The 26,396-nt window shown below is 31.6% G+C and overlaps 2 protein-coding genes across 2 annotated transcripts; one reads left to right on the forward strand and one right to left on the reverse strand.

Moving 5' to 3' along the window:
- On the forward strand, positions 1-909 carry LOC129921104 (putative gamma-glutamylcyclotransferase CG2811). The gene is made up of 4 exons (XM_056002782.1): positions 1-96; positions 216-529; positions 589-699; positions 772-909. Exons 1-4 carry the CDS (start codon positions 37-39, stop codon positions 833-835), a joined length of 549 nt encoding a protein of 182 aa, XP_055858757.1. The 5' UTR covers positions 1-36; the 3' UTR covers positions 836-909.
- Positions 910-3,124: 2,215 nt separating this feature from the next.
- LOC129921103 (protein CDV3 homolog) lies at positions 3,125-17,409 on the reverse strand. Its single transcript, XM_056002781.1, has 3 exons — positions 16,963-17,409; positions 16,558-16,881; positions 3,125-3,833 (listed from the first exon to the last, which is right to left on the reverse strand). Exons 1-3 carry the CDS (start codon positions 17,200-17,202, stop codon positions 3,594-3,596), a joined length of 804 nt encoding a protein of 267 aa, XP_055858756.1. The 5' UTR covers positions 17,203-17,409; the 3' UTR covers positions 3,125-3,593.
- Between the last annotated feature and the right edge of the window lie 8,987 nt (positions 17,410-26,396).

Consider the following 26,396-nt stretch of genomic DNA (forward strand, 5'->3'; position numbering starts at 1 on the left):
ACCACCAGTCAGATATACTGGCAGCACTTTTTTGAAATGTCAACTTCTGTCAAAAATGAGTTTGAGGTGAGGATTGACTGGACTGATAAGAAAAAGGTAAACAAGAAAATCCACTTAATTTATGATAATTCATTATAGTTAACTATACCTATAACAAACTGCAACCATTAAATTATTTTTTTCCATATAAATCTTTAAAAAATCATTCAATTCAGATGTCTGCATCAAAAGTTATTAGAGTCTTTGTTTATGGAACACTCAAGAAAAACGAACCAAATCACCATTGGCTAACGACTCCCAGCAATGGTGTTTCAAAATTCATTTCCTGTGGACAAACGGTTGAGAAATTTCCACTTGTTATAGGGACACGTTACAATATTCCATTTCTATTGGATAAAAAAGGAACGGGTAACAATATTTGTGGAGAAATCTATGAAGTTGATGAATCAATGTTTAGCAAGTTGGATGAATTGGAAGATTATCCAAAACACTATGATCGTGAGATTCAAGAAATCAAAGCTAGTGATGGGTTAGATGTTTTAATTCTTAACCATAACTAAATTCACATGAATTTCTTGTCTATTTTAGAAGTATTATTCCCTGTTGGTTATATTTGATTCGTAACTTTCCAGAAGTATTATTAACACGTAAATTCTTGACTTCATATACCGATAGTGAGGAACAACAATACTGTGAAAGGTCTAAACGAAATGAGAATATTAAAGCAATGAATGATCTTGATTTCTAACATCTACTTCGTATCTATTACAGTGACTCGGAAGAAATGTCTCGGGATGAAATGTTGAGTGATATGACAATAAACTATGAGAAGTAAACTTTGTGGAAGTATTGTGCAATTATTAAGTTTTAAAAGATCAATAAAATATATTTTTTGTAAACATTGTTAAATGATTTTATTTCTTTTTACTTGAGAAGATTTAAATGGACATTAAGTTAAGGACACTAAGTTCTGACTTTACAGACTGAAGCATTAGTTTTTAGTCGCTATTTACAATGTCCTAGCTATACTTGCCTTTTACGTCCAGGACTTTGTGATGAAACGACTCGCTCTGGAAGCTAAAATTGAGGCTTAAGTAAAGCAATTATCATGTCATAGGGAAAATTGTCGGAAAGAAGAGGAAACCGCAAATTAAAATTGTTAATTTAACAAAAATAGGCGTTTCTAGAGAAAGTCGTTTCCTTGTCGTTTTTTGACAAACGTCAACCGTAATTGGGGTGATTCAAGAAGCTCGGGGATGACCGTCAGATAACACTGGTCGGCAACGAAAATAGAGCTAGAACCAAACCATACTTTTCTAAAGGACTTTTTTATGATAAGTCCGAATCCGAAGTCAAAATTTCATTGGCACGTCACGTTTTTGAAACACTTGAATATAAACAGGTCAAAAACGCGTTTATTTTGGGTACATTTGACGTCAAATTACACCACTGTAAAATATTTTTTTGCAAATCTTATGCAATTTCAAAACGCAATATTTTATTGTCCTGTTACATTTTTTCAAAATTAATTTTTTTCTCAAAGATATTGCAAAAACAAATTTATGGTATCTCAAAACCTTAGCACATATCATAATGAATGTTTTTTTTGATCCAAATTCCAGTTTGCTACTTATGATTTGAATTTTAAAAAGCAACATTTTAAGGAAAAATGTATTTTTTCGATTAAAAATCAAAAAGAACTTCATTGAAAATTAGTTTTTGAGACTTATTAGTGAAAATAGAGATAAGTATAGCTCAAAAACCAGACGTGATAGACCAAAATTTAAGTGAGAGAAGAACTGTCGACTACCTCGCATATTACCTGAAAAAAGTTGAAAATAGGAATAGTGTAATAAAATTAAATTTTTCCGGGTGGAACCTTTTTCAAGTGAAACTCACGATAGGGCTGAATATAATACATACATCGTTCCCGCGTTTAAAACAAGGCCATCATTCCTAAGATAATTTCACAATTTAGTTGTACCTACTAATAATCGTAAAGCTTACGATTACCATTGCGGTGTGTGAGCTTTTGCACTCACAACCTACGAGCCATTATTTTTACTAGAGCCCAACGAACCATTTAATACACAACAAAATTGTGAGCTCAACATGGGCATCTTCTTCTTATCCCAAGGTTATGATCTCGATTAGATCCACAGATCTCTCTCAAGCTTATGCGCTTTATGTTTCCTCCAGAGCATCCATTCATATATTAAGTACTCGTGTCTCGTTTTTGGCTAGAAGTCTATCTCGCCTGGCCTAATCACTTTTCCTCTCTTTGAAGTTTTTCATTGCCATACCAATAAACGGTCACGAATAGAAGAGCATGATTCGTATGAAATCGGAGAATTTCACGTTACCAAGGATATCTCGCCGAATAATTTCTTCGATCGTTCGTTCGGGAACTCCTTCGAAATTCGATTGTTGAAAAAAGTCTCTCACAATACTGTCGCCAACTGAGAAGAAATTTTTAGTCATCCACAAGAAGTTGGCCTAATCTTACTTATTGAGTGAATCCCCTGATAATTCTTTCTTCCTTGAGAAACAGGATTTATTTGGCCTTGCTCAAGTTGGCATGTCGCAGTTTTTAAATTTTTCTCGGTCGCAACATAAGCCGATATTCTCTGCTCAAGCAAAGAAACAAAAATGTTAAAAATCTTTCTAATGAATTCTTACATCGAGCTCGGTGCCCTTCAAAATGAAACTTGTATTTACTAGGTTGAAAATTTGTGTTGCTATCTATTCTATCTAGACTCTTCCCTCTAACTTTCATTACATTTTCCTATTCCTGTGTGCTGTTTTTTAAGATAAAAAACACTGTAAAATTTTAATATCTTTCATTTTATATGTAAGTTTGTATAATAATTTTTTAAAATATTGTTTAAAGTTGTTTTGTTTTTTTTTTGTATTTTTTTTTTGAGTGTTTACTATTTAAATTTGATCTTACATAATTCGTTTTATTTCATTATTTTTTGTTTTTTTAATTTTAAACTCTATATTTGAACGAACGATTATATTTTGTTTATGTGATTGATAGGACAAAATTATAGGATATCCCTTTTTATTTTTGGCTTGCCGCACGCACACACATGGCAGAAACGTAAAAAAAAAATGTACCAACTTATGAAAATATTAAAAAATACCTATTTATGCATCTTTCGTTAATTGCAAATTTTGTTTTTTTTTGTTTGTATAAAGTGTTAAACAAAAATATAAAATTTATTCAAACAAAAAATAAAAAAAAAAGAAATTACAATCGACGGCAACTGCTAAAATAACGAGAAGCAGCAAAAAAGGGAATTATACGGAACAACAGAGAATGAAGCGAAGGTTTTTATGTATTTTGTTTGTTTTGTTTTTGAAATCGTTTATGAGCTGGGGAGAAGAGCACAAAAGCAGCAGCGGAGCAGCACCACAGCCTTTAGGTATATTTTGTTTTTGTTTGCAAATTTAATTTTTGTTTTTGTTGTTAATTTGTTTGATTTTATTCTTCATGATAAATATTTTTGTTTTTACTCGTTCTCGAAACAAAGTTAGAAAAATATTTGCAATTAGATTTAAGAGTTGGGATGGCTTGCTACAACGATAGTCTAGCTATCGTCATCTTCAAGAGACTTAAAACGATTCCCTACAGAGACTGGGGCTGCAGTTTGCTCTTGTACTCGCTGCACACGGCCACCATGTCGAACTTCCTCAAATGCAGGTTCGTTCTTCTTTTTCTTCTGTTCCTCAGGTCGGGCGGCACCCAGTGTTGGGAAATAATCCTCGTTGGTAATATCGGGTGCTGTTCCTTTGCGAAGTTTATTCATGCGGAGTGCCGATGCGTTTTGCTAAAAAAAAAAATAAAAATTTTGTTAAAAAAAAAAGTTATATTTTTTAATTATCAATTATTTAAGACATAATTAGTTAGATAAAGACAATAGATTTTCGATATTTTTTGGTAACTTTGAAATTCTCCCATTGGCATTCAACTACAGGTTTTATAACATGAGAAAACTTAATGGTACATATTTTTGGTGGTATGATTACACAAATGAAGTAACGAGTAGTTCCATTTTATTTCTAACTTCGTGATCTTTTTTTAACAAAATTCAAATTCTAAATTCTAATTTTACACACCATTATAGACTTGTAAAATTTGAACAAATATCGTGTTTTTTAAGACTTTTTGCCTTACTCAACTTGTTTATTTGATAAATATAGAAATACATTCATAATACAACATTAACAACTATTACGAAAAAATTCAACATAACCTCTTTAAATTTAAAAAAAAACAGCAGAAAAATGCATTAACTAAATTTCAGACAAAAAAAAAATAAACAACCGCACCCAGCTCTCGATCTTGACTTATCAAATTTGCAATCAATCAATCATCAATAAACTTTCAAAATAAACAATCAGCTGATAAGAAAGTTTTAAATACATACACTGCCGGTCACTTGAATACGTCCACATTTTAGTTCATCTTATTTTTAGCCTAGCTTGGTATTTATTGCAATGGTACATCTTTTTTACATACGTAACGAGAGAACATCTTTATGCGCTTAGCTTAGGAGAAAAAAAATTGTCTTGGGACCTACCGTTCTTCTCACACGGTAGCTAGACAAAATCTATTCATAAAAACAAGTATATTTTTTGACTCATCTGAATAGACTCAAAAGCAAAAATGTTAATAAATGATGAGTTGCATGGGTCAGTTGGACTCAAAATTGTGTCTGACAATAAATCTGATTGTCTATAACCTGTAAGGACGAAAACGGGTCGGAAAAAATCATTAGGCGCGGAAAAAATGGCGAAAATAAAAGAAGTCTTTGAATTAGGCCGAAATCAACGATGCATTGGGACAAAAATTAACACAAGTTAAAATTTAGTATGCAGTTATTCGCGCAATATCCAAGGGTATAGAAACAACATTTACAATCGAAGTTGCTTAGCCACAACATTGGCCGATAGATGTGCAATGATCTGAACAGCATGACTTCGCGCTAAAAATTAAGCTGAAAACCGGTATGAAATGCAGTTTAACGACGGCAAAACGGGTTGTCAGAAGTGGTAAACATTTGAGAAGAACAAATCTTCGCAAAAACTACTACTTTACAAACCACGAAAAGAAACTCGCCTCCAATAGTAAAAAAAAAAACATGTCGTGAAAGTCGAATTTCCAACCGGTGATTTTACAAAGGAAAAAAATGAATTAAGTTGACCCTTAGGTCTAAATTCCTATTTGTATGACCTTCGTAGAGAGAAGGATTATTTTAAGTTGTCTGCATAACTGTGAAGGGAGTGTCATTAAGTGCAAGCTATTTTTTTCTACAAAACTTTCGATCTGCAATTTCTAACACAGTTTTTTTTACTATTGGAGGCGAGTTTCTTTTCGTGGTTTGTAAAGTGGTAGTTTTTGCGAAGATTTGTTCTTCTCAAATGTTTACCACTTCTGACAACCCGTTTTGCCGTCGTTAAACTGCATTTCATACCGGTTTTCAGCTTAATTTTTAGCGCGAAGTCATGCTGTTCAGATCATTGCACATCTATCGGCCAATGTTGTGGCTAAGCAACTTCGATTGTAAATGTTGTTTCTATACCCTTGGATATTGCGCGAATAACTGCATACTAAATTTTAACTTGTGTTAATTTTTGTCCCAATGCATCGTTGATTTCGGCCTAATTCAAAGACTTCTTTTATTTTCGCCATTTTTTCCGCGCCTAATGATTTTTTCCGACCCGTTTTCGTCCTTACAGGTTATAGACAATCAGATTTATTGACAGACACAATTTTGAGTCCAACTGACCCATGCAACTCATCATTTATTAACATTTTTGCTTTTGAGTCTATTCAGATGAGTCAAAAAATATACTTGTTTTTATGAATAGATTTTGTCTAGCTACCGTGTGAGAAGAACGGTAGGTCCCAAGACAATTTTTTTTCTCCTAAGCTAAGCGCATAAAGATGTTCTCTCGTTACGTATGTAAAAAAGATGTACCATTGCAATAAATACCAAGCCAGGCTAAAAATAAGATGAACTAAAATGTGGACGTATTCAGATGACCGGCAGTGTATACGTTTCCTCAAAAATCGCGCCAAAAAAAAAAAAACAATATAGAAAAACTGATTTTTGATAACTAACCCAAATCTTAAAAACGCTCACCGGCAAACATTATTGTTGTTTTTTTTTTGCAGACTAAGCGCATCCAAATAGAAAACTTAACTTGGTTCTGGTGAGTTGATTCTCGCAATAACAATAAAACAATAAAAACAACAAATCAATATTTTTCTTAATGAGAAAAAAGGTAGAAGAGAAAAGTACTTTTATGAGATGAAGAGAAACAAAAGCAAATTCATTGTACAGTTTTCACGAATCGGCTCCAAACTTTTTCAGAATAGTCTCATTGAACTAGGCTAATGGTTTAAGATTATTTTTTATTCTAAAAGCACTATCAACAAGCCGTTTTGAAAATACTCCTAATACCTTATAAATAAATTGCACGACTGGGGTCGCACGTACTTGCTCTCATGCTTAAAGTAACTATAATGTTAAAGCTTTTTATTCAAGAAATTTAAAATTTGATATTTTGAAGAAATTTCATAAGTAGTATAAAAAAATTAAATCGGTTTTTATAATTAATTAAACTCCGTCATACATTATCTTAAAAAAAAAAAAACAAATATGCCATTTTATTTCTTGTATAAAAAGGTATTTTTAGAAAAAAATTTTCGAAAATTGTAGGAGCCGTTTTTTAAAAAATTAATTTTTTATGTATAAAAATGTTTAAACATTTTTCAAAAAAAAAATTGGTATGCCATTTTGAAGAAATAATTAATTTACACATAAAAACTAAATTTCAAAATTTTTCATTGATCCGTTTTCAAAAAATTGATTTTTCAAAAAAAAATTTTGAAATATTTTTTAAAAAACCAAAAATGCGTTTTTTGAAAATTTTCAAAAATTTTAATATTATCTTTACTTACACACTTTTGTATAAAAATTTTCATTTAAACCGGGTTAATTTTGTACGAGATATTCAGAAACGAAAAAAACCGTTCTATGACAGGTACCGTTAATAACGGTACAAAAAATATTTTTTTTATTTAATAAGTTGGCTCTTATGTGCAGTACTACACACAAAAATTTTAATCAAAATCGTTAGAGCCGTTTTTGAAAAAAATTAACTTTTCTATTTCCGTTATATGGCAGGTACCGTTAGTTTTGGTCATAAAAAAAAAATTTCAATTTCCCCTCTAGGGAATCACTAAAAACTGCTAACTACCAAGTTTGAAGAAAATCACTTCACTCGTTTAGGCTGCAGCTCCAGATAGAGACAGACAGACAGACAGAATTGCCGGACCCACTTTTTTTGCATTCTCCTTCATCGTAATGTCATGTAAAATTGTTATCTCGAGTTCGATTTTTTTTACGAATCCTAAACTTGCCCTATAGTACCTATATCGCAAGTAAAAAAAAGAATGTATCTAAAAAAAAATCATTTTTAAAATTAAATTAAAATGCTACAATCATCAATATAAATTAAAGTGGAAATGTGTTTATATGCTTTTGTTTTCAAACAAAAAACACGACATTTTCATCTAAAATCTAAAGTTCCCTGCCCAACTTGTACTTATTCAGGAAGTTGATAAACACACACACAGACAAACAAAAGTTTACACAACTCTCGAGTTGAAAATCGAAGATTATGAATTGGTTTAAAAAAAGTGTATGCTCTCATCAAGAGGGCCTAGATACCATCAGCTAAAGTAGAACATCAAAATTTGCATATATTTTGAAGTGGAGTGAGAGAGAGAATGTTTTTAAAGGATCCATCCCAAAGGGTGATTGTTGAAACCAAGATCCACACTGGATTTTACGCCTCTTAAAAGAAACTACAACAAAACTTAAGTTTAAAGGATAGAGCACCACCCTAGACGAACCCTCCTTCGGATGCAAAAAAAAAGTAACCTGGTAGCCTTTTAATATGTAAAAAATAGATGATAGTTGAGTGAGGTTATATAATTGGAAGGAGGCCGTTTAAGAAAATAGAAACTAATATTCAATAATGTTCTTTTATCGTTTTATGATTCATTTCAATGATTTGTCATTTCAATGATTTGTCCTACCTCCAAGTCAGGCTTAAAATTTTATCATTCGGGGGTTCGAAGAAAATCGCTTCGGATGCATAATCTAATATAATAAAAAAAAATGGATACATCAACCAGAGCCATTTAAAGACTGCTTCAGAAGAATCTGCACATGGCAGTCAATTGAATATAGCGGGTTATTTTATAACTCCTTGCTTAAAACAAATAAGGATGAAAAGTAGCAAACGGCTGACGATAGCAGTGACATGGCAAATAAAAACAAAAACACTTTATTTACAGATCATATATAGTTTTCAACAAGAACAAGAACGAAAGTCTATGGCAATATGTTAAAACAAGTCAAAAGTTGTTGTTAAACAACTTACTTCAGGAGCCCAGCTATGTAATTCGATTCTACAAAAAAATTTGTTCGAATCCGCAAAAAAGGGATCTCTGTAATTCTATAACAAATGGAAATTATACAGCTTTTGTCATGACAAATCCTTTATTAGGTTATAGCTGGAAAATTTAGATAAGTGTTTTTCATTTTAGATACGCAGTTTGGGTAGGAATTCCAATTGAAATTAACTTTTGAAAAAATGCAAAAGTAACAAAAAATTACGCAGTAGGGTCCCAGTAATGATTTTACCTAAAGTGCCACAAAAGTGTATGGTACTTTAGCAAAAAAAAAAAAATAAGAAAATAAGACCAATACCCTTTATAATTCTTGTTTTGTGTTGTTTTGTTTGAATTATTACTCAAGAAAGGAATTTGAAAGCATTTAAAAGAAATGTTATATATAAGATCCTATTCCACGTCCGGTGTGAGAACGACTAGCAAGTCCACTAAGGTACTCTTTTCAGTTAGGCTTCCGGGCAAACGTAGGGAACTGCTTGAACAAAATGCTACCAAGCTAAAACGGAGAACATCCTCGTACTTAGGTCCAGCTCCATAGGACAAGAATTTGACAAGAAGATGCCCTATCATGTGATTTGTGTAACCTTGTTGTGGTGCAGATAGTGCACATAGTAAATTGAGGGCAAATGTACATTAGGGTGGAGTGAAACTGCACTTTTTTTCTTTTTTTTTTTTTCTTCTTCTACATACCAGGGACGGGTGCCATTAGTCATCAAAAAAGAGCATACCAAATCTCAGCCCGATCAAAAAATATCTTGAGGGTTCACAACGCCCTTTAAAATTTACATGCTTGTTGGAAGTAATGTCCTGGGAGCAATTTTCAAAAGAGATGGAGCAATGTGCCAAAAAGTTAGAGCGTGTAGGTTCGCTCGAGACAAGAAAAAAATCGTATGGGAAGAGGGTCTATTCCCCTTCGTTTAGCGGGGAGGGGCAATTTAAAAAAAAAAATTATTTAATTTGAAACAAAAAAAATATTAAAAATCAACGGTTATACTTACAATAACGTGCTATACCTTTTTGTAAAGCCAAAAACCTCGTCTTTTACAAAAATGTTTAATATGGCTATTTTCTGGCACAGTTTTTGAAAAATTAATTTTCGAAATCAAAATTTTGAAAAAAAAATTTCAAACTAATTTTTTTCAAAATTTTATGTAAATAAGTACTACTTAAGTTTTTAAAATTCGATGCTGTTATTTGTTTTTAAACAAAAACAGAAAATCGCATCCAAAAACATCTTGTCATTTTCGAGAAATTAACAAAAAACCAAAACTATTTTTGTCTAAGAATTTTCTTTATTTTTTGTTTTTACGTGGCTGGATCATGGGGGTTGGGAGTGCTCGCCGCCCATGGATTCTTGCAGTAAGGGTCTTAAGTCAATAAAATCGCAATTTTTTAATGAAAATTGAACAATAAATAATAATGCACATGTTTTTCGAATCAAAAAAAAACTGAGTAAAACAGTAAAAACTCAAAAAACTCCATAAATAAACCTCTATGGTGTTTTCATTTTTTTCAAGTGACTTGTGAACCCTCTAAAACTTCTTTGATCGATCTGAAACTTTTTTGCCGTTATTTAAGTTCCAAATGGCACCCATCCTGGCTATGTAGAACAAAAAATAAGACAACTTTTTTTTCACTCCACCCTAATGTACATGCTTTCAACCTGCCTTGCCTGTTATATTATAACATCACTGTTAATAGCTACAATTCCGAGGTAGTCAAGGAGTTTACCAATATCGGAGTAACACCCTTAGCGAAGGAACGAAAATGCTCCAACAAAGTAGGTTGTTGAATCCCATGAAACAACACTGCGGAACCTTGTTTCCAAGAAGCCTTCCTATGATTTCTTAAATTTATGAAATAAACGAAAAATCAAACTTAAAGCTACTTTGTATCAAATTTTCAACCTAACAGAAAAAAGTTAAATGCAATTTTTTTCAATACTCGGCGTGAGGTACGATTTGCGTTTTCTTCGTTTTTTGGAGGTTGTTTTATATGTTTTTTTTTTATTTTTTCCTAAAAACTTCAAAAATAGTTTTTATAAACAGGGAAAAGAGAAAAATAAAGTAAAAATTTATCACTGCCCGATTTAAGTAACTTTGAAGTTAGGTGTACCCGCTTGGGTACAATTGGAAAATCTGTAGATATTTTTTATTTTAGAATAAATTTCAAAACAATGTAGAATGCCACATTTTATGCCTGTCTCTTCTAAATGTTAGCGAAGAAAATATACAAAATGGTGTTTTTGACCTAGAAGAATATTACAGTTGAGTAAAGACCAGGACGATTTATGTGTAGGTTGAAAATTTGAACACTGATCCGTTCGACAGTGACTTCTCAGGGACAACTGGACTAGTTAGTAGGGATGTTGTTTAGGAAGCTGATGTTGATTTCTGAGCGATAACAACCTCAATCTTCAGATAATCTCAACCAAGCTGTTGTGTAAATGTGGGTGATTTCACAATAATTACTCGCAATAAGTTTGTAGTAAGCAATATAAATATGATTACCAGATTGGAAAACACTCACTTCACGTTCGAGAAACAAATGGCTAAAATTAGTAGTAGGTTTGCAGACAAATACTTACAATTGATCAAATATTTTGGTCATCAATGCTCAAAACAGTCCAAAATAGAAAAACATTATAAACCTGATTCCAGGCTTGAATGTTTATTACTACTGGAATACAATACGAACCCCTAATAAGGAGAAATATTTAAAAAAAAATAAAGGGGACATTTTCAACGGAAACATAGAATTATAGGCAATAGCGGATAATAAGGGTATGAACTGCCGAAATACACCATCATTCGTCAATCCGCTTTACGTCGCGTCGGAGCTAACTTCTACACTGGTAAACTATTTGAATTATTACAAAATCGCAGCCAGTTTCCAAGAAGATTTGACTACATTTTAGTGAAATTTTGTGCAAACGTAGGTCGTTACATTTCAGAATATGTTTCTTTTCTTTAAATCTACTAAGGGCGATTTTGTTCACTAGAAGTTGAACATAACTTGAGGATTTTTATCTTCAACTTTCGAATTTGCTTTTGTTCACTAAAAGTTGACGTTTATAACTTTCGATTTTCAACTCGAGAGTTTATCAACTTCCAGTTTTCTCAACTTCCGGAAAAAGTAGAAGTTATGAAGCAAACTTGAGGTTTTGCATAGACAAATTTCATGTTTTATTATAAATTTTTGTTTTAAACAATTTATCGTGGTAAAAAAAATTATTTATGGGCAAAATGGATGTTAAATAATAAACTGAAATGGCTCGTAGAACTTGCGTCGAACTTGACAGATTTATTAAGCAATCAAATAATAAAAATATAGACTAACATCACTCATGGTTGCACTTTACAATTAATATCAAAACATTAGTTTAAATAATTATAATTCATCAAATGAATCATTAACATTTCCCGCCGTTTTGTATTTACACACATATACATACACATATAGCTTCAGAATTTTTGTTGTCAAACGGCACATTCAAACTTTTGCAAAAAGAAAATTATTTGCTCAAAATTCGAGCTAAAATAAAACAAAATAAAGTTAAATGCCGATTTTAAATGATTGTTAAAACAAATTTCACATTTGAAACACAAAAAATGCACAAAATATAAAAGACATTGATATAAATGACATTGAATTGGCAGTATTTGTTTCAGCTGTCACAAATATCCTAGGGATATTTTAAAAACTGAAAGTTAGCCAACTTTTGTTTTATAAACTCGAGAGTTAAGAAAAAAATAGTGAACAAAATAGATTCTCAACTTTTGTTTTAACTCTCGAGTTTGAGTCAACTCTCAAGTTTGTTAACTTGAGAGTTTGCTTCAAGTTGAGCAATAGTGAACAAAATCGCCCTAAGGGCGATTTTGTTCACTATTGATCAACTTGAAGCAAACTCTCAAGTTGACAAACTTGAGAGTTGACTTTAACTCGAGAGTTAAAACAAAAGTTGAGAATCTATTTTGTTCACTGTTTTTTTCTTAACTCTCGAGTTTGAAAAACAAAAGTTGGCCAACTTCCAGTTTCAAAAATATCCCTGGGTAGACCGAGAGCCGGGAGCAGATTTCTTGCGTGAGAGGTAACCGATTCATATGAATGTCAGAGGTAGCGTGGGTAATGGTGATGACGAATACCTTAGTCTGCCTGCATTTATTTGGGCCGTTGTCGAGAAAAAGCGCATCAAAAGTACCATTTTTCTGAAAATCGATTTAGTGAGGGTAACCACTTAAAATTTATTGATAACCAACGCCACATACTCACTGATAACAAATATACCAATAGCAGACATTTTAAGTGCGGCCAAAGCCCCGGCAGACTGTCCCGAAAATGCGTTTTTTTTGGCGTTTTTAGACTTTGGGGTAACCACCTAAAATTAATCGCATCCTATAGCGGTGGACTCCCTGATAACAAAAATACCCATGGCAGACATTTTGAGTGTGGCCAAACCCCCGGCAGACGGTTTTGAAAATGCAGTTTTTCTGAAAATTGATTTATTTAGGGTAACCACTTGAAATTAGTCGCATCCTGTAGCGGTGGACTCCCTGATAACAAAAACACCCATGGCAGACATTTTGAGTGTGGCCAAACCCCCGGCAGACGGTTTTGAAAATGCAGTTTTTCTGAAAATTGATTTATTTAGGGTAACCACTTGAAATTAGTCGCATCCTGTAGCGGTGGACTCCCTGATAACAAAAACACCCATGGCAGACATTTTGAGTGTGGCCAAACCCCCGGCAGACGGTTTTGAAAATGCAGTTTTTCTGAAAATTGATTTATTTAGGGTAACCACTTGAAATTAGTCGCATCCTGTAGCGGTGGACTCCCTGATAACAAAAACACCCATGGCAGACATTTTGAGTGTGGCCAAACCCCCGGCAGACGGTTTTGAAAATGCCGTTTTTCTGAAAATTGATTTATTTAGGGTAACCACTTGAAATTAGTCGCATCCTGTAGCGGTGGACTCCCTGATAACAAAAATACCCATGGCAGACATTTTGAGTGTGGCCAAACAATCGGCAGACGGTTTTGAAAATGCAGTTTTTCTGAAAATTTATTTATTTTACTTTTTCACATAACTCGCGTATTATTGGACCTAGCAGAAAAAATTTTATAGCAATCTTAAAGATAATTGAATTTCCTACAGAATATGCTAAATAAGTTTTTTCGATTAAACCTTCGGTTTAAGAGTTAGGGTGGTTTTTTTGAAGCAAGTCAAAGGGTGATTTTCTTATTTTCGTCATATCTCTTTTATTTGAGCTTTTTTAAAAATTAATTTGAAGTAAAAGTTGTAGATCTTTTTATTACCTTCATTTATTACATTAACGGTTTTTCGATTTGACAGACCGTTTTCGATCTGTAGGAAAAAAACTTCAAAAAGTTTGCAATTTTTTATATAGGAAAAAGGTTCTACATAGTACAGGGTAATTTGCAATAGATGTAACAAAAAACCTAGGCGTGAAGGTTGCACTCAGGCAAGAAAAAAATTAGTTTTAGGCGGGGAGGGGCAAAAAGATTGCAATTTTTTATATAGGAAAAAGCTATATAAAAAATTACAAACTTTTTGAAGTTTTTTTCCTACAGATCGAAAACGGTCTGTCAAATCGAAAAACCGTTAATGTAATAAATGAAGGTAATAAAAAGATCTACAACTTTTACTTCAAATTAATTTTTAAAAAAGCTCAAATAAAAGAGATATGACGAAAATAAGAAAATCACCCTTTGACTTGCTTCAAAAAAACCACCCTAACTCTTAAACCGAAGGTTTAATCGAAAAAACTTATTTAGCATATTCTGTAGGAAATTCAATTATCTTTAAGATTGCTATAAATTTTTTTCTGCTAGGTCCAATAATACGCGAGTTATGTGAAAAAGTAAAATAAATAAATTTTCAGAAAAACTGCATTTTCAAAACCGTCTGCCGAGGGTTTGGCCACACTCAAAATGTCTGCCATGGGTATTTTTGTTATCAGGGAGTCCACCGCTACAGGATGCGACTAATTTCAAGTGGTTACCCTAAATAAATCAATTTTCAGAAAAACTGCATTTTCAAAACCGTCTGCCGGGGGTTTGGCCACACTCAAAATGTCTGCCATGGGTGTTTTTGTTATCAGGGAGTCCACCGCTACAGGATGCGACTAATTTCAAGTGGTTACCCTAAATAAATCAATTTTCAGAAAAACTGCATTTTCAAAACCGTCTGCCGAGGGTTTGGCCACACTCAAAATGTCTGCCATGGGTATTTTTGTTATCAGGGAGTCCACCGCTACAGGATGCGACTAATTTCAAGTGGTTACCCTAAATAAATCAATTTTCAGAAAAACTGCATTTTCAAAACCGTCTGCCGGGGGTTTGGCCACACTCAAAATGTCTGCCATGGGTGTTTTTGTTATCAGGGAGTCCACCGCTACAGGATGCGACTAATTTCAAGTGGTTACCTTAAATAAATCAATTTTCAGAAAAACTGCATTTTCAAAACCGTCTGCCGGGGGTTTGGCCACACTCAAAATGTCTGCCATGGGTATTTTTGTTATCAGGGAGTCTACCGCTATAGGATGCGATTAATTTTAGGTGGTTACCCCAAAGTCTAAAAACGCAAAAAAAAACGCATTTTCGGGACAGTCTGCCGGGGCTTTGGCCGCACTTAAAATGTCTGCCATTGGTATATTTGTTATCAGTGAGTATGTGGCGTTGGTTATCAATAAATTTTAAGTGGTTACCCTCACTAAATCGATTTTCAGAAAAATGGTACTTTTGATGCGCTTTTTCTCGACAACGGCCCAAATAAATGCAGGCAGACTAAGGTATTCGTCATCACCATTACCCACGCTACCTCTGACATTCATATGAATCGGTTACCTCTCACGCAAGAAATCTGCTCCTGGCTCTTAGACTAGGGATATTTGTGACAATTGATACAAAATCTGTCAACTTTAAGTCTGAAATTCAAACAAAATGTCAAATTTGAGTAAATAATAAATAATTTAAATCCATATGTCATGAATTATTTCGTTTTTTTTGTTAAGAAAAAATGATTATATACAAATCAATTTGTTTTCAATTGTTTGTGTGTGTATCTGCAGTTGGAAAATATTCAGGACCTTAATATAAAATGCAACAATCAGTAATTTGTGTAAACGAAAGTGAAAATATAAGTATTTGTCTTTTGATAATATGTGAACTCTTCTTATAAAACCCATTTTTTCTATTATACTTCAGTCCAATTTGCTATTAATAAATATTATTCGGAAAATTTTGGCTCAATTTAATTTTTTTTTCAATAAATAAAATAAAAAAACATGACATTTTCATCCAAACTCTCAAGTTTGCTTACTCAACTTGTACAATTTCCGGAAGTTAAGAAAACTAAAAGTTAATAAACTCTCGAGATGAAAATCGAAAGTTAGAAACGTCAACTTTCAGTGAACAAAATCAAATTGGGAAGTTGAAGATAAAAATCCTCAAGTTATGTTCAACTTCGAGCGAACAAAATGGCCCTAAAATTCTTAGCTTCCAACATTCAAAAAGTTTGCTCTTAAAAAAATTTCATATAAAAAATTAGAACCCGTATCTTCCCATTGTACCTGCTTGGGTACAGCTTAATAAACATATTAGTTACTTTTTTAAAGAAATTTAAAATATTTTTTTGTATTCCTATGACCGTATTTAATAAAGTTTTGTAACCAAAAATTTGAATTTTTAGTTTTAAACGACTTTGGCAGTAAATGGGTTAACATCGTCAACAAAGAAAAGTTCTTTCTCACGAAATGCATCTGTCAATTCAAACTGGAATCACACCGAAAAACACCTTAAACAAAAGATATTCTGTTGGCTTTAGATTTCTACTTAAAAATGTAACGTGGCAATTGAAATGGGTACTTGCATTTTCCAGTTAAAGAAACATTCCTTCAAACCTATTGTTTATGACTCAACAATGCGCCAATAAATCTTTAATTCCCCTCCTGCCAATCAAACAATAAAACAACAAAAAGGTCAAGACCTCACCCACATATCATAACTTATGCAACTACCAACAAAATGAGTCCAATACTTACACTATTACGAAGAGCCGGTGAAATATAAACTGATGCGCCTGTCGCCGGACCAACAGCGGGCATGGGAATCTGTGTCACCTCCTCGGCCGGTATGACCTTCTTCCAAGGGCCGTTGCCCTTCGAATCGGACATCTGGTAATTCTCATTGCCCTCGTTTTCATCGTCATCGTAGCTCTCGGCCTCATCCCGCTGATTCAAGTCGTCTTCGTTGATTGTCAGTTGGCCGATCTTCAATCCGCTGTAATCCTTTCGTTCCACTTCGATTTCTTTCCATTCTTCTTCAACTGCTGCTGGTGGAGGTGGAGCAGTATTGTTGGGAGCGACCTTTGATTTTTAATGTAGGCAATTAAATACAAAATTGAATAAATTTTCCAAATTTACAGGGAATTCGTTTTTTTTTTTTACCTGTTCAATGGCATTGATTGGATTTTCATTGTTTTCACTTGCCACAGTTGCGTTGGCTGCATTGGCTGGATCATCAACTACAGCAGCTAAAACTGGAGTTGGTTCTTTTTTTGGCTTTGGTGGCTGCTCACGTTTTGACGTGTCTTCCAAATTCTTGACCAACTCATCGGCAGTGAGGAATTTTTTTCCTTTCGACTTTTTACGATCTTTTTTAGCAAAAAAATCATCTAAATCAGCCATGTTTAGTTCGTTTCTATTTTTCTTTTCTTTATTTTATACCAAAATGAATAAGGTTTTTGTGTGAATTTTTCTTTTTTATGGAATTTCAATTTGGAAAAAGAAAAAGAAAAAAAAACTCTCCGCGAAATTTTAACATGCGGATTTGGACGAGACGACGGCGACAAGAACCTGCCACTTGCGACCTTTCAAAAAATGTGTGTTAGAGTGAAAGAGATGGTTAGATGATTTTTACTCGTTAGTTTGAGATTTGTGTTCGTTTTCGCCTTTGGTTGGAGAGGGAATTTTAATTCCAGAAACGAGTTGAATGGGAAATGTTTTTTTTTCTTTTTCTTTTTGTTATAGAAAAAGTAACGAGTAAATTGAATTCGTAGGAATGATGGATGCGTTCAGTCTAAAATATAATTAGTTAAGGTGGATGCACAATACAAAACAAAAAAATACTTCCAACATATGAGTTTGAAGAAAAAGATGATAGGTGTGTTTTTTATTACAACCGGTCTTAACTGGACAAAAAAAACGCAGTCTGGGCTAAGCAATATACATGTTAAATACAACAACACCTTAGCCCCTTGTGCTTAGTTGTTTAGCCCGAAGATTTCTCTGGGCTTAACTTTTTGAAGAGTTTTAAATCTGTGCTACCAAACTAGTTTTTTCATAAATTGTTTAGAATTTGTTTAAAAACGTGAAAACTCACGTTTGGAAGGACAAAATGTATTAAAATAGTTTTGCTGGCATACATTTTTGTATCTCTTTGTAAAACATACATGAAAAATACAAGAAAACGACGAAAGCGAAAAATATGACAACTCTAAATTTTTGTTGTGTCTGCTGTTTTCGGAACATTCAATATACAGTGCTGCCAAGATTTCAGGTTAAGCCCGGAGGCGTTTTTTTTGTCCAGTTAAGACCGGTGGTAATAAAAAACACACCTGATGTAAGCTCTGGGTAAACCTAGTAAAATGGAAAATTCGGTATTCGAACTGTTTTTTTTTTTTGTTTCTAACTAAAGCAGTTGGTTTACTGTTTTTTTATTCACTTTTGTAAATTATTTCGTAGTTTTGTTTTTGATTCTTAGTGATGTGCATCATTACTAACAATTTTGCTTCTATAAAGCTTTACAGAATGAATGGTACCATCCGTTTAGTTTGATAGAAGCAAAATCAACCAGAAAAGTGCGTAACTCCAAATTTTCTGAAAATTAGATTTGAATGCCATCTGTTAGCCAAACCTGATATCTACCGTTCCTCAAACTGGAAATCCCCTTAAAGTTTATAGTTTTTATTTTATCAGCAAATTAGAAATAGAAAACTCATATACAAATGCCTTCAAAACGATGTTGTTATTTTGCTCTCCTATAAAATTTACTAAAATGGAGTTACACACTTTTCTGGTTTCACCGACGATATGGGAAATTTGACACTTTACAAAAGAAAGATTTGCTCTCTCTTAATAAATGGTCACTGATATCAAAAGGTTCTCCTATAAACCAAAAAAACTTTTGTAGTTGGAACAACGTCATGTTCAGCTGTCAAATTATGATTACAAAGAGTAACTTATGAGAGTTTTTATACCAGTGCTATACAGATTTTTATACATTTCAGAATTTTTTTTTACTGTGATTATACTCTTTTTGACACCCTATATACGAATAAATTGTTTGAGAGACCATTTTAACCTTAGAGAATATAATATAATACGGAGAGCTTCCCAACTAACAATTTTGTTTCTTTAAAGCTTTATAAAAGCAAAAGAAGCATGTATAAAGCTTTATAGAGGGTGCTATAGTTTCCACTAGTTTCGCTTATTTCGATGAGCTTCTGGTATATTTCATCTTCTTTTGACACTGCCACCAAAGAAAACATGCACGTGTGTTTGTTTGTGGCCCGCGTCACTCATTAAAAGTGAATAAGCGTCTCGAGCGTCCCCTATCAATGGATAGGAACAAGCAATCCATATTATTTACCTAATCTCTAAGGCTATAGCTTGTATATAATTAATTTTAAGATTTCTTACGCAAGTCAAAAAGTTTGAAAAAAAAGGTCTTTTTAAGACTTCCTAGAAGTGATTAAGGGTTTAGAGGAAGCATTATAAATTTCAGTAATAAAAGGCTTTTTTTTAGACCTACTTGAACGGTTAGTAAGTTAACCTTGTAATTTTAGGGCTTTTTTGAGGAAGTATTTTTTAATCTGTTCATGAAGTGGGACTCGCAGGAGACAGCTTTTGGCATTGTTAAGTAAGCTGTCTTGAAAATGCTTATATAAAAAAGAGGGAAATCCTTTCTCTTTGGTTTCAAAGGGTTCATTTTATTCCACTCATTTTTAATGTTTGGTATGCCGAACCTAACCGGTCCAAGTAAAAGTAAAAATAATGTATTGTTGGATAAATCAATCAATTTTCTTAAAACTCAGTAAAACTTAAGGGCTCATCATAAAGTCGATGTTTTTGAAGTTTTACGGAAAACGCAGAAAAATTTCACAGATAAAGACGTTAACGGAGAAGACGAGTTACGCGTGTCTTCCCCGTTAAGATTCATCAAGATTCAAGAAAAAAGATTGCTTCTTGAATGAAATAAATGGGATAACAAGCGTCAATATGCAATCAAAGTTAAAATGGAATGGCCCAGCTTTGAGTTTGAATTTACTTACTTAAGTCTTAAAGGTTTCAGATTTACCTACGTGTAAAATGATTTTTAATTCTCTTTTGTTACAAATTTCCAAACATAATATGTATATAATCGCTTAAAGCCTTCCCCGGTTCATCAATTTGACAAGAAATTTGCTCCACTTAACACCGTTCACGCTCACTAGATACTTACATGGTCTCTTCTCTGGTTAAATTAGTCTAGTAGCTACATTGTATGAACATAACTATTTTAAGCTCATGTAAGTAAGTATTTAAGTTTGCACAAGACCACTCTTTCTTTAATGCAATTCAAAACTTTTTAAAAGCTATTGAAATGCATATTGGCAGATAGGCATTTCAACTAAATTGTACTTAATCCATTTAGGCAAGGCATAACAAACAAAAAAGATAATATGTCACGCTCGTGATGCCACACAAAGAGCTTTTACGGAGCGAGTGAAGAACCTTCCATCATCCTCGGTTGACGAAACCAATGGGAAATCAACCAAGAAGTATTTTTATTATTTTACTTTTATTTTGCGTAAGTCTTCTTCTTTTTTTTTCTTGAAAATGCAGCTTAGCTAAAGTAAACAGCTAAAACGCTATTCCGTGTGAATCGATGCGTTCAAATTGAAAAAAATGTAAAATTACATTTTAATTGTTCAGTAATTAAAGATATTAAAAATTGTTTACAGTAAAATTATTTATCTTTGATGACAATGAGACGGTTAATAAAAAAAAAATATATATTATTGCTCAAGCGTTAACCTTGAAAATTTGACAAAAAATTGTAGATAAAAAGCTTCTGAAAAAGTTTATTGAAAAAAAAAAAAAAAATAAATAAATTTTCCGTAAATGTTAATGACCGATTTATTATTTAATTTATTATTAAAATAGGGGGTTTTGTGTGAAAGCAATACTCTCTGTGCCAGACACCTCAATTACTTACACCTTCTGTGTGGTAAATTAATTTTATATTAAACACACAAGACAAGCTCTAATTAATAACACTCTTGTCGGATAATTAAGTCAGAAACACTTTGTTGTTAAATTTATAAAAAAAAGCTTAGTTTAGGATTTTATTTAATAATAGTTTAATAATTATGTGATGCAACTGATTCCGAACAAAAAAACTTTAATTATGACTGTGATAACATTGCTATTCTAGCAAACAGTTAATATCTACTAGTCCACAAAGTTACCGTTTACATTAAACAAAAAAAAAAGAAAATTAAACTGATTAATTTTTAAGAAAAAATATTAACTAAAAAGAACAATAACAAAAATAAATACTTGGAAAAGGTCATAAAGTTAAATGAGATTCTGTATTATTATAATTATTAACAACATCTCACTCGATATAAACTTATTATAATAGCTCATTAAAAATACAGAATCTTAAAAAATTGTGTAAGAAAATATAATAGTTTTTTTTTTTGCATAAATTAAAGGTAGTAGTTATTATTTAAACAAAACAATACAAAATAAAATTTAGAGCTGAAGTTCTGACAAAACCTGAGTTTTTGACATAAAAATGTTAATGGGCTTAATTTTTTTTTATGGAGATCTAAAACGCAAAGCAGGACCTTTACAGATTATAATTTTGCTCAAATGACAAGCATACGTTTCTCCTGTTAAGTGTTGGCATAAATTAAAGAAAATATTTAGGGCCAATTTATTCACACTCCATTAAACTTAAAATCTCCATTAAAAACGGGAATTCTTAAAATATGTATCGAATTTGACTGATTTTTAATATTCAATGGGGTAAAGTCCCATTGAAAATTATATGTATAATTATATAAAATGGAGAGTGAATAAATTGGGACTTACACTGTCGGACAAAATAAAGTGCAAAGTCAAATTCTTATTCATATTTGTTTATTTGTGGAATGTTTTAATTCATTTTCAGTCGAACAAACACTTAATTTTTAATCTTAAGCCTATTTTACGATCTTATAAGTAGTAAAAAAGGTTATATACAAAATTAAAATGAGAAATGAAAAGATATCACAACATCATGAACACATAAAGAAGACAAAATAAAGTGTAAATTCAAAAAAAGAACAACAAAAAAATCAAAAATTCAAAAAATAACATTACAAATGTAAAAAACTTAGTAGCTAGTGGCTCCTCCTTTATTTTGTATAACTGCCTCAAGGCGTTTGGGTATGCTATAGACCAAATTTTTTAAGAAGTCAGCTGGAATATTCCCCCATTCATGTTGTGGGCTTTCCCAAAAAGATGTCAATTTTCGACGCTCATTAAATGGAATTCTGTCGTCTAAAATGGACCAAAGGTGTTCAATTGGGTTTAGGTCTGGGGATTGTGGTGGCCATTCCAGTACGTCAATATTGTTTTCGGAAAAAAACTCCTTGGCTACTCTGCTCGTATGTTTGGGGTCGTTGTCTTGTTGTAAAATATAATTTTCCAAAGACATTTTACAAGCAGAAGTAGGTAAGTTTTCCCTAACAATATTGACGTAACCAACGCCCGTCATTTTGGTGTCGATTTTGACGATATTTCCGACGCCACTGAAGGAGAAACAACCCAAGACCATAACCGACCCACCTCCGTGTTTTACGGTTTTTTGAATACGCCTTTGGCTGAGTCTTTCAGATGGCTGCACCAAACGAACTTTCTGGCTTTTGAGTTTTTGAGTTCAAATTTGGACTCATCTGACCAAATAACACTTTCCCAGAATGATTGCGGCTTTGACAAAAACTTTCTAGCAAATGCTAGTCTTTTTCGAATATTGACTGCTCGAAGCAGTGGCTTTTTCTTAGCAAAATAGTTCTTTAAACCGCTTTCATGGAGTCGCCTTTGAACCGTCCTTTGAGTAATGTTTAACTGGAGCTCTTCTTTAATATTTCTGGGTGATGATAAGGGGTTTCTTCTAGCCTCAAGCTTGATCCTGCGGTCATCAACTGCTGTGGTCTTCCTCTTTCTTCCACAAGAACTCTTAAAACTGGCAACAGTTCCTCGTTTAACGAAGTTAAGGCAGATTTTTCTTGCTCCAGAAATTGATATTCCGTATTTTTCTGCCAGTTTATGGAATGTCAACCCATGTTGACGGTCCAAAACAAGCAATTCCTTCACTTCCAGCGTCAGCGGTTTCATCCTAAAGTCTTTCACAAATTAATTGAAACTATTCACTCAAATAATTATAAATTTATATTAAAGCTTCTACCTTAGAATATCTCTACAATTTGAAGTTTTTTTCTTAAAAATTATTATTTTCTTATCAATAAATAAGAGAAAAAACAGAAACTGCACTTAATTTTGTCGCGTTTCAACTTCATGTGTTTCAATATTCAAGCAATTCATAACAAATAGACAAAGCAATTAACGGGATAGTTTTTACAGATCGTCAATAAATGACATTATGAGACGTCAGAACATGAAAAGGAGCGATAAATGATCTTTACTCTTAAATAACAGTGATAAGAAAAATAGAAAACTAATTTTGCACTTTATTTTGTCCGACAGTGTAATGGAGTATTTTAATAGAGGTGAGCATAAAATAAACAAAAGTTTACTCTTACAAAATAACACACAAAGTTGTTTCTTTGTAGTGTAGTCTCCATGTTGTGTGAATGAATATAGGTGTAGGTACATATATGTAAATACAAATAAAATAGAAGAATATATTAACAAATACATAATTTGGTATTGTATTTATTTTTAACTTTTATTTTAATTTTTTTTAAATTTTTTTATAACATTTATTTATTTAAAGAAGATTAGCGATGCGTCTGTTTGAGAAACTATCATCGGTCTCAATTTTATGACTTAGAAGTCATAAATAACCTAAACACATGTCCCTTGCAGGGTTGTAAACATTTTTTTTAATGCATTTGTTTTCCATTACAATGAAAAAAAAATATTTATTGGAAATACAAAAAAATTGCATAAAAAAAATGTTTTTGCAACTGAAAAATATTTGCATTGAAAATAAAATTTTTATTGCAAATACAAATATTTTGCATTAAATATTTTTTTAATAAAAATATTTTGCATTAATAAAAATTTATGCATTAAAAATATGTATTTTCATTTGCAATCAAAATTTTATTTTTCAATGCAAATATTTTTCAGTTCAGATAACATTTTTTTAGTGCAAAACTTTTTACTTGCAATAAATATTTTTTTTTAATGCAATTTTTTTTTATTTGAAATATTTTTTTTTAAATTTCAAATTTAATTTCATTGTTTTCAATGGATATTTTTACAATCCTGTCCCGGGCCGGTATTAAACAAATCATTTTTTAAATCGATATTATTAACGGCATAAGCCACAATTATCGATAGAAGATCTCTAAATGAATATGTTTTGCTAAAAATTACAATTATTCTTTGTTCAATAAGCATTTCTTTATTTTCCTGATCCAAACCATCATTAAAACACATATATGTAGGTTAGGGTGTCCGTTATTTCCCAAAGTGATGTTTTCGGAGGTGACACCCCCCAGATCAAAAGTTTAGGGCCTAAATACGGGGAATTTAGCAAAAACAATTTTTTTTGAGGTCATTAACCAAAATATTTATAAATCAAAAATTTTAATTTTTTTAAATTTTTTTTTGAAATTTTTGCCGTTTTTATACGTTTAAATTTATTTTTCTCGAACTACAAAAGATATGTTTACAATATTTTTATTGAATTTTGTTTAAAAATTATTCACCTAAAAAATGACATCAAAGAAGTTGCAAACAAGAAAGGGTAAAGTATTTAATAATATTTATTTAATATAAAAACGGCAAAAATTTCAAATAGAAATTTAAAAAAATTAAAATTTTTGATTTATACACAAATTTTTGAATGCAATATTTGAAAAGAATTAAAAACCAATAAAACTGCATTTAAAATTATGTGATAGGTGAAAGCAAAAACTACGAAAACAGCTAATAATTTCAAAAACCGAAATAAAATATAAAAAAATTTTTTAACGGGAAATTTTGAATGTAATCTTTTAAAGAAACTATTTTGCAACCAGAATCAACAAACATTTTAAAAATAGATGATTTAACTCGAGAGAAAAAAAATTTTATGTATGAGTTAAAAATTTCCCATACAAATTTGTATGGGGAAAGTATGACCCTAGAGGCACGAGTTAATGACCTCCAAAAAAATTGTTTTTGCTAAATTCCCCGTATTTAGGCCCTAAACTTTCGATCTGGGGGATGTCACCCCCGAAAACATCACTTTGGGAAATAACGGACACCCTAATGTAGGTATTCGTATTTAACCCTTTCGGACCCAGCGTTACTCTCATGTAACATTTTTTTAAAAATTCGTAAAAAATATTAAATTAAACAATTTTTTAGGTTACGATGGCTTAATTGAAAGATAATAATGCCTAGTTACTTATTACAAAAAGTTAGTCAAATATCATACCTTTAATTTTTTTATCGAGAAAGGGACTGAAATTCACATTTTTTTTTGCAAAAAAAATTTTTTATATGGTCATAATTTAAAAAAAAAAAAATATATAAAAAATGTTAATGCAGAAAGTGTTTTGTTTTTTTGCTTAGAAGAAGAAGCATACATTATAGTTTCATAAAAAGTTATTTTCTCAGTTCTCCGACTATTTTTGGTGGTCATAGGCAGTGGCAGTGCATGTTACTTACATGTAACATGAGAAAAACACATTAGTTTTGCTATTTATTATTTTGGAAAATAACTTTTTGCTATTCATATTACTTAGTTGTGATGTTTTTGACCAGATAATACCGAAAATAATAGCTTGGGTTCGAAAGGGTTAAAAATAAACACTTGTTGAATTTAATTTTTTTTGCAAAACCTATTCTTATATGATTTCCTATCGATTAGTGTTGAACCTTTTCTTGAAACTGCACCAATTATTGATTTAAAAAATTCCTGTTCGCTATAAAACCGGCCTTTTATATCACAAAGTGAAGAATTGATTGTCATGATGCTAAGCCAGTTCATTAAAATATAAACTAAAAAAACTTAGGAGTTATTGAAAAAAAAAAACTATTTTAGTTATGCCTGTTTTTCTCAAATTAAATCTAATAGAATAAATAATAAATCAAACGTTATAAAAAAAAAATAATTTATAATTCTTTCCTTCTACATTTATACTTGCTATTTAGGCACAACTGGGTCGCACGAACTTGCTCTTAGAGTTAAAGTTGCTTTAATTTTTAAGACTTTTTATATAGAAATTTGCAAAAATAAAAATAAATTTCGCTTTTTAAAAAAATAAAATAAAATCTGAAATCAAATTGCCCCAAAAACAAGTATGCAGTTTTGATTGATATGTTAAGATGCATTAAAAAAAAAAATTCAAAATCGTTAGAGCCGTTTTTTAAAAAAAACTAATTTTTTATAAATAATTTTTTGGAAAAAATGTTTTAAAATAAAATTGGTATGCCATTTTGTAGAAATCACTAATCAAAATCTAAAAACAAAATTTCAAAAAAATTAAATGTCCCGTTTTCGAAAATTTGATTTTTCAAAAAAAAAATTCCAAATTTTTTTTAAAAATCCAAAAATTATTTTTTTGGAAATTTGTTTTTTTGGTTTATATTTAAATTCTATAAATGCTTCC

The sequence above is a fragment of the Episyrphus balteatus genome, chromosome 1 (genome assembly GCF_945859705.1).
Source record: "Episyrphus balteatus chromosome 1, idEpiBalt1.1, whole genome shotgun sequence".
NCBI classification, from domain to species: Eukaryota; Metazoa; Arthropoda; class Insecta; order Diptera; family Syrphidae; genus Episyrphus; species Episyrphus balteatus.

Excerpts from the sequence above, each read along its gene's own strand:
- LOC129921104 (XM_056002782.1), top strand. The coding sequence starts at position 37 with ATGTCAACTTCTGTCAAAAATGAGTTTGAGGTGAGGATTGACTGGACT. Across the intron at positions 97-215 it reads ACTGGACTGATAAGAAAAAG|ATGTCTGCATCAAAAGTTAT; the intron begins GTAAACAAGAAA and ends CATTCAATTCAG. Across the intron at positions 700-771 it reads GAACAACAATACTGTGAAAG|TGACTCGGAAGAAATGTCTC; the intron begins GTCTAAACGAAA and ends TATCTATTACAG.
- LOC129921103 (XM_056002781.1), bottom strand. The coding sequence starts at position 17,202 with ATGGCTGATTTAGATGATTTTTTTGCTAAAAAAGATCGTAAAAAGTCG. Across the intron at positions 16,882-16,962 it reads CAATCAATGCCATTGAACAG|GTCGCTCCCAACAATACTGC; the intron begins GTAAAAAAAAAA and ends TAAAAATCAAAG. Across the intron at positions 3,834-16,557 it reads CACCGGCTCTTCGTAATAGT|CAAAACGCATCGGCACTCCG; the intron begins GTAAGTATTGGA and ends TTTTTTTTTTAG.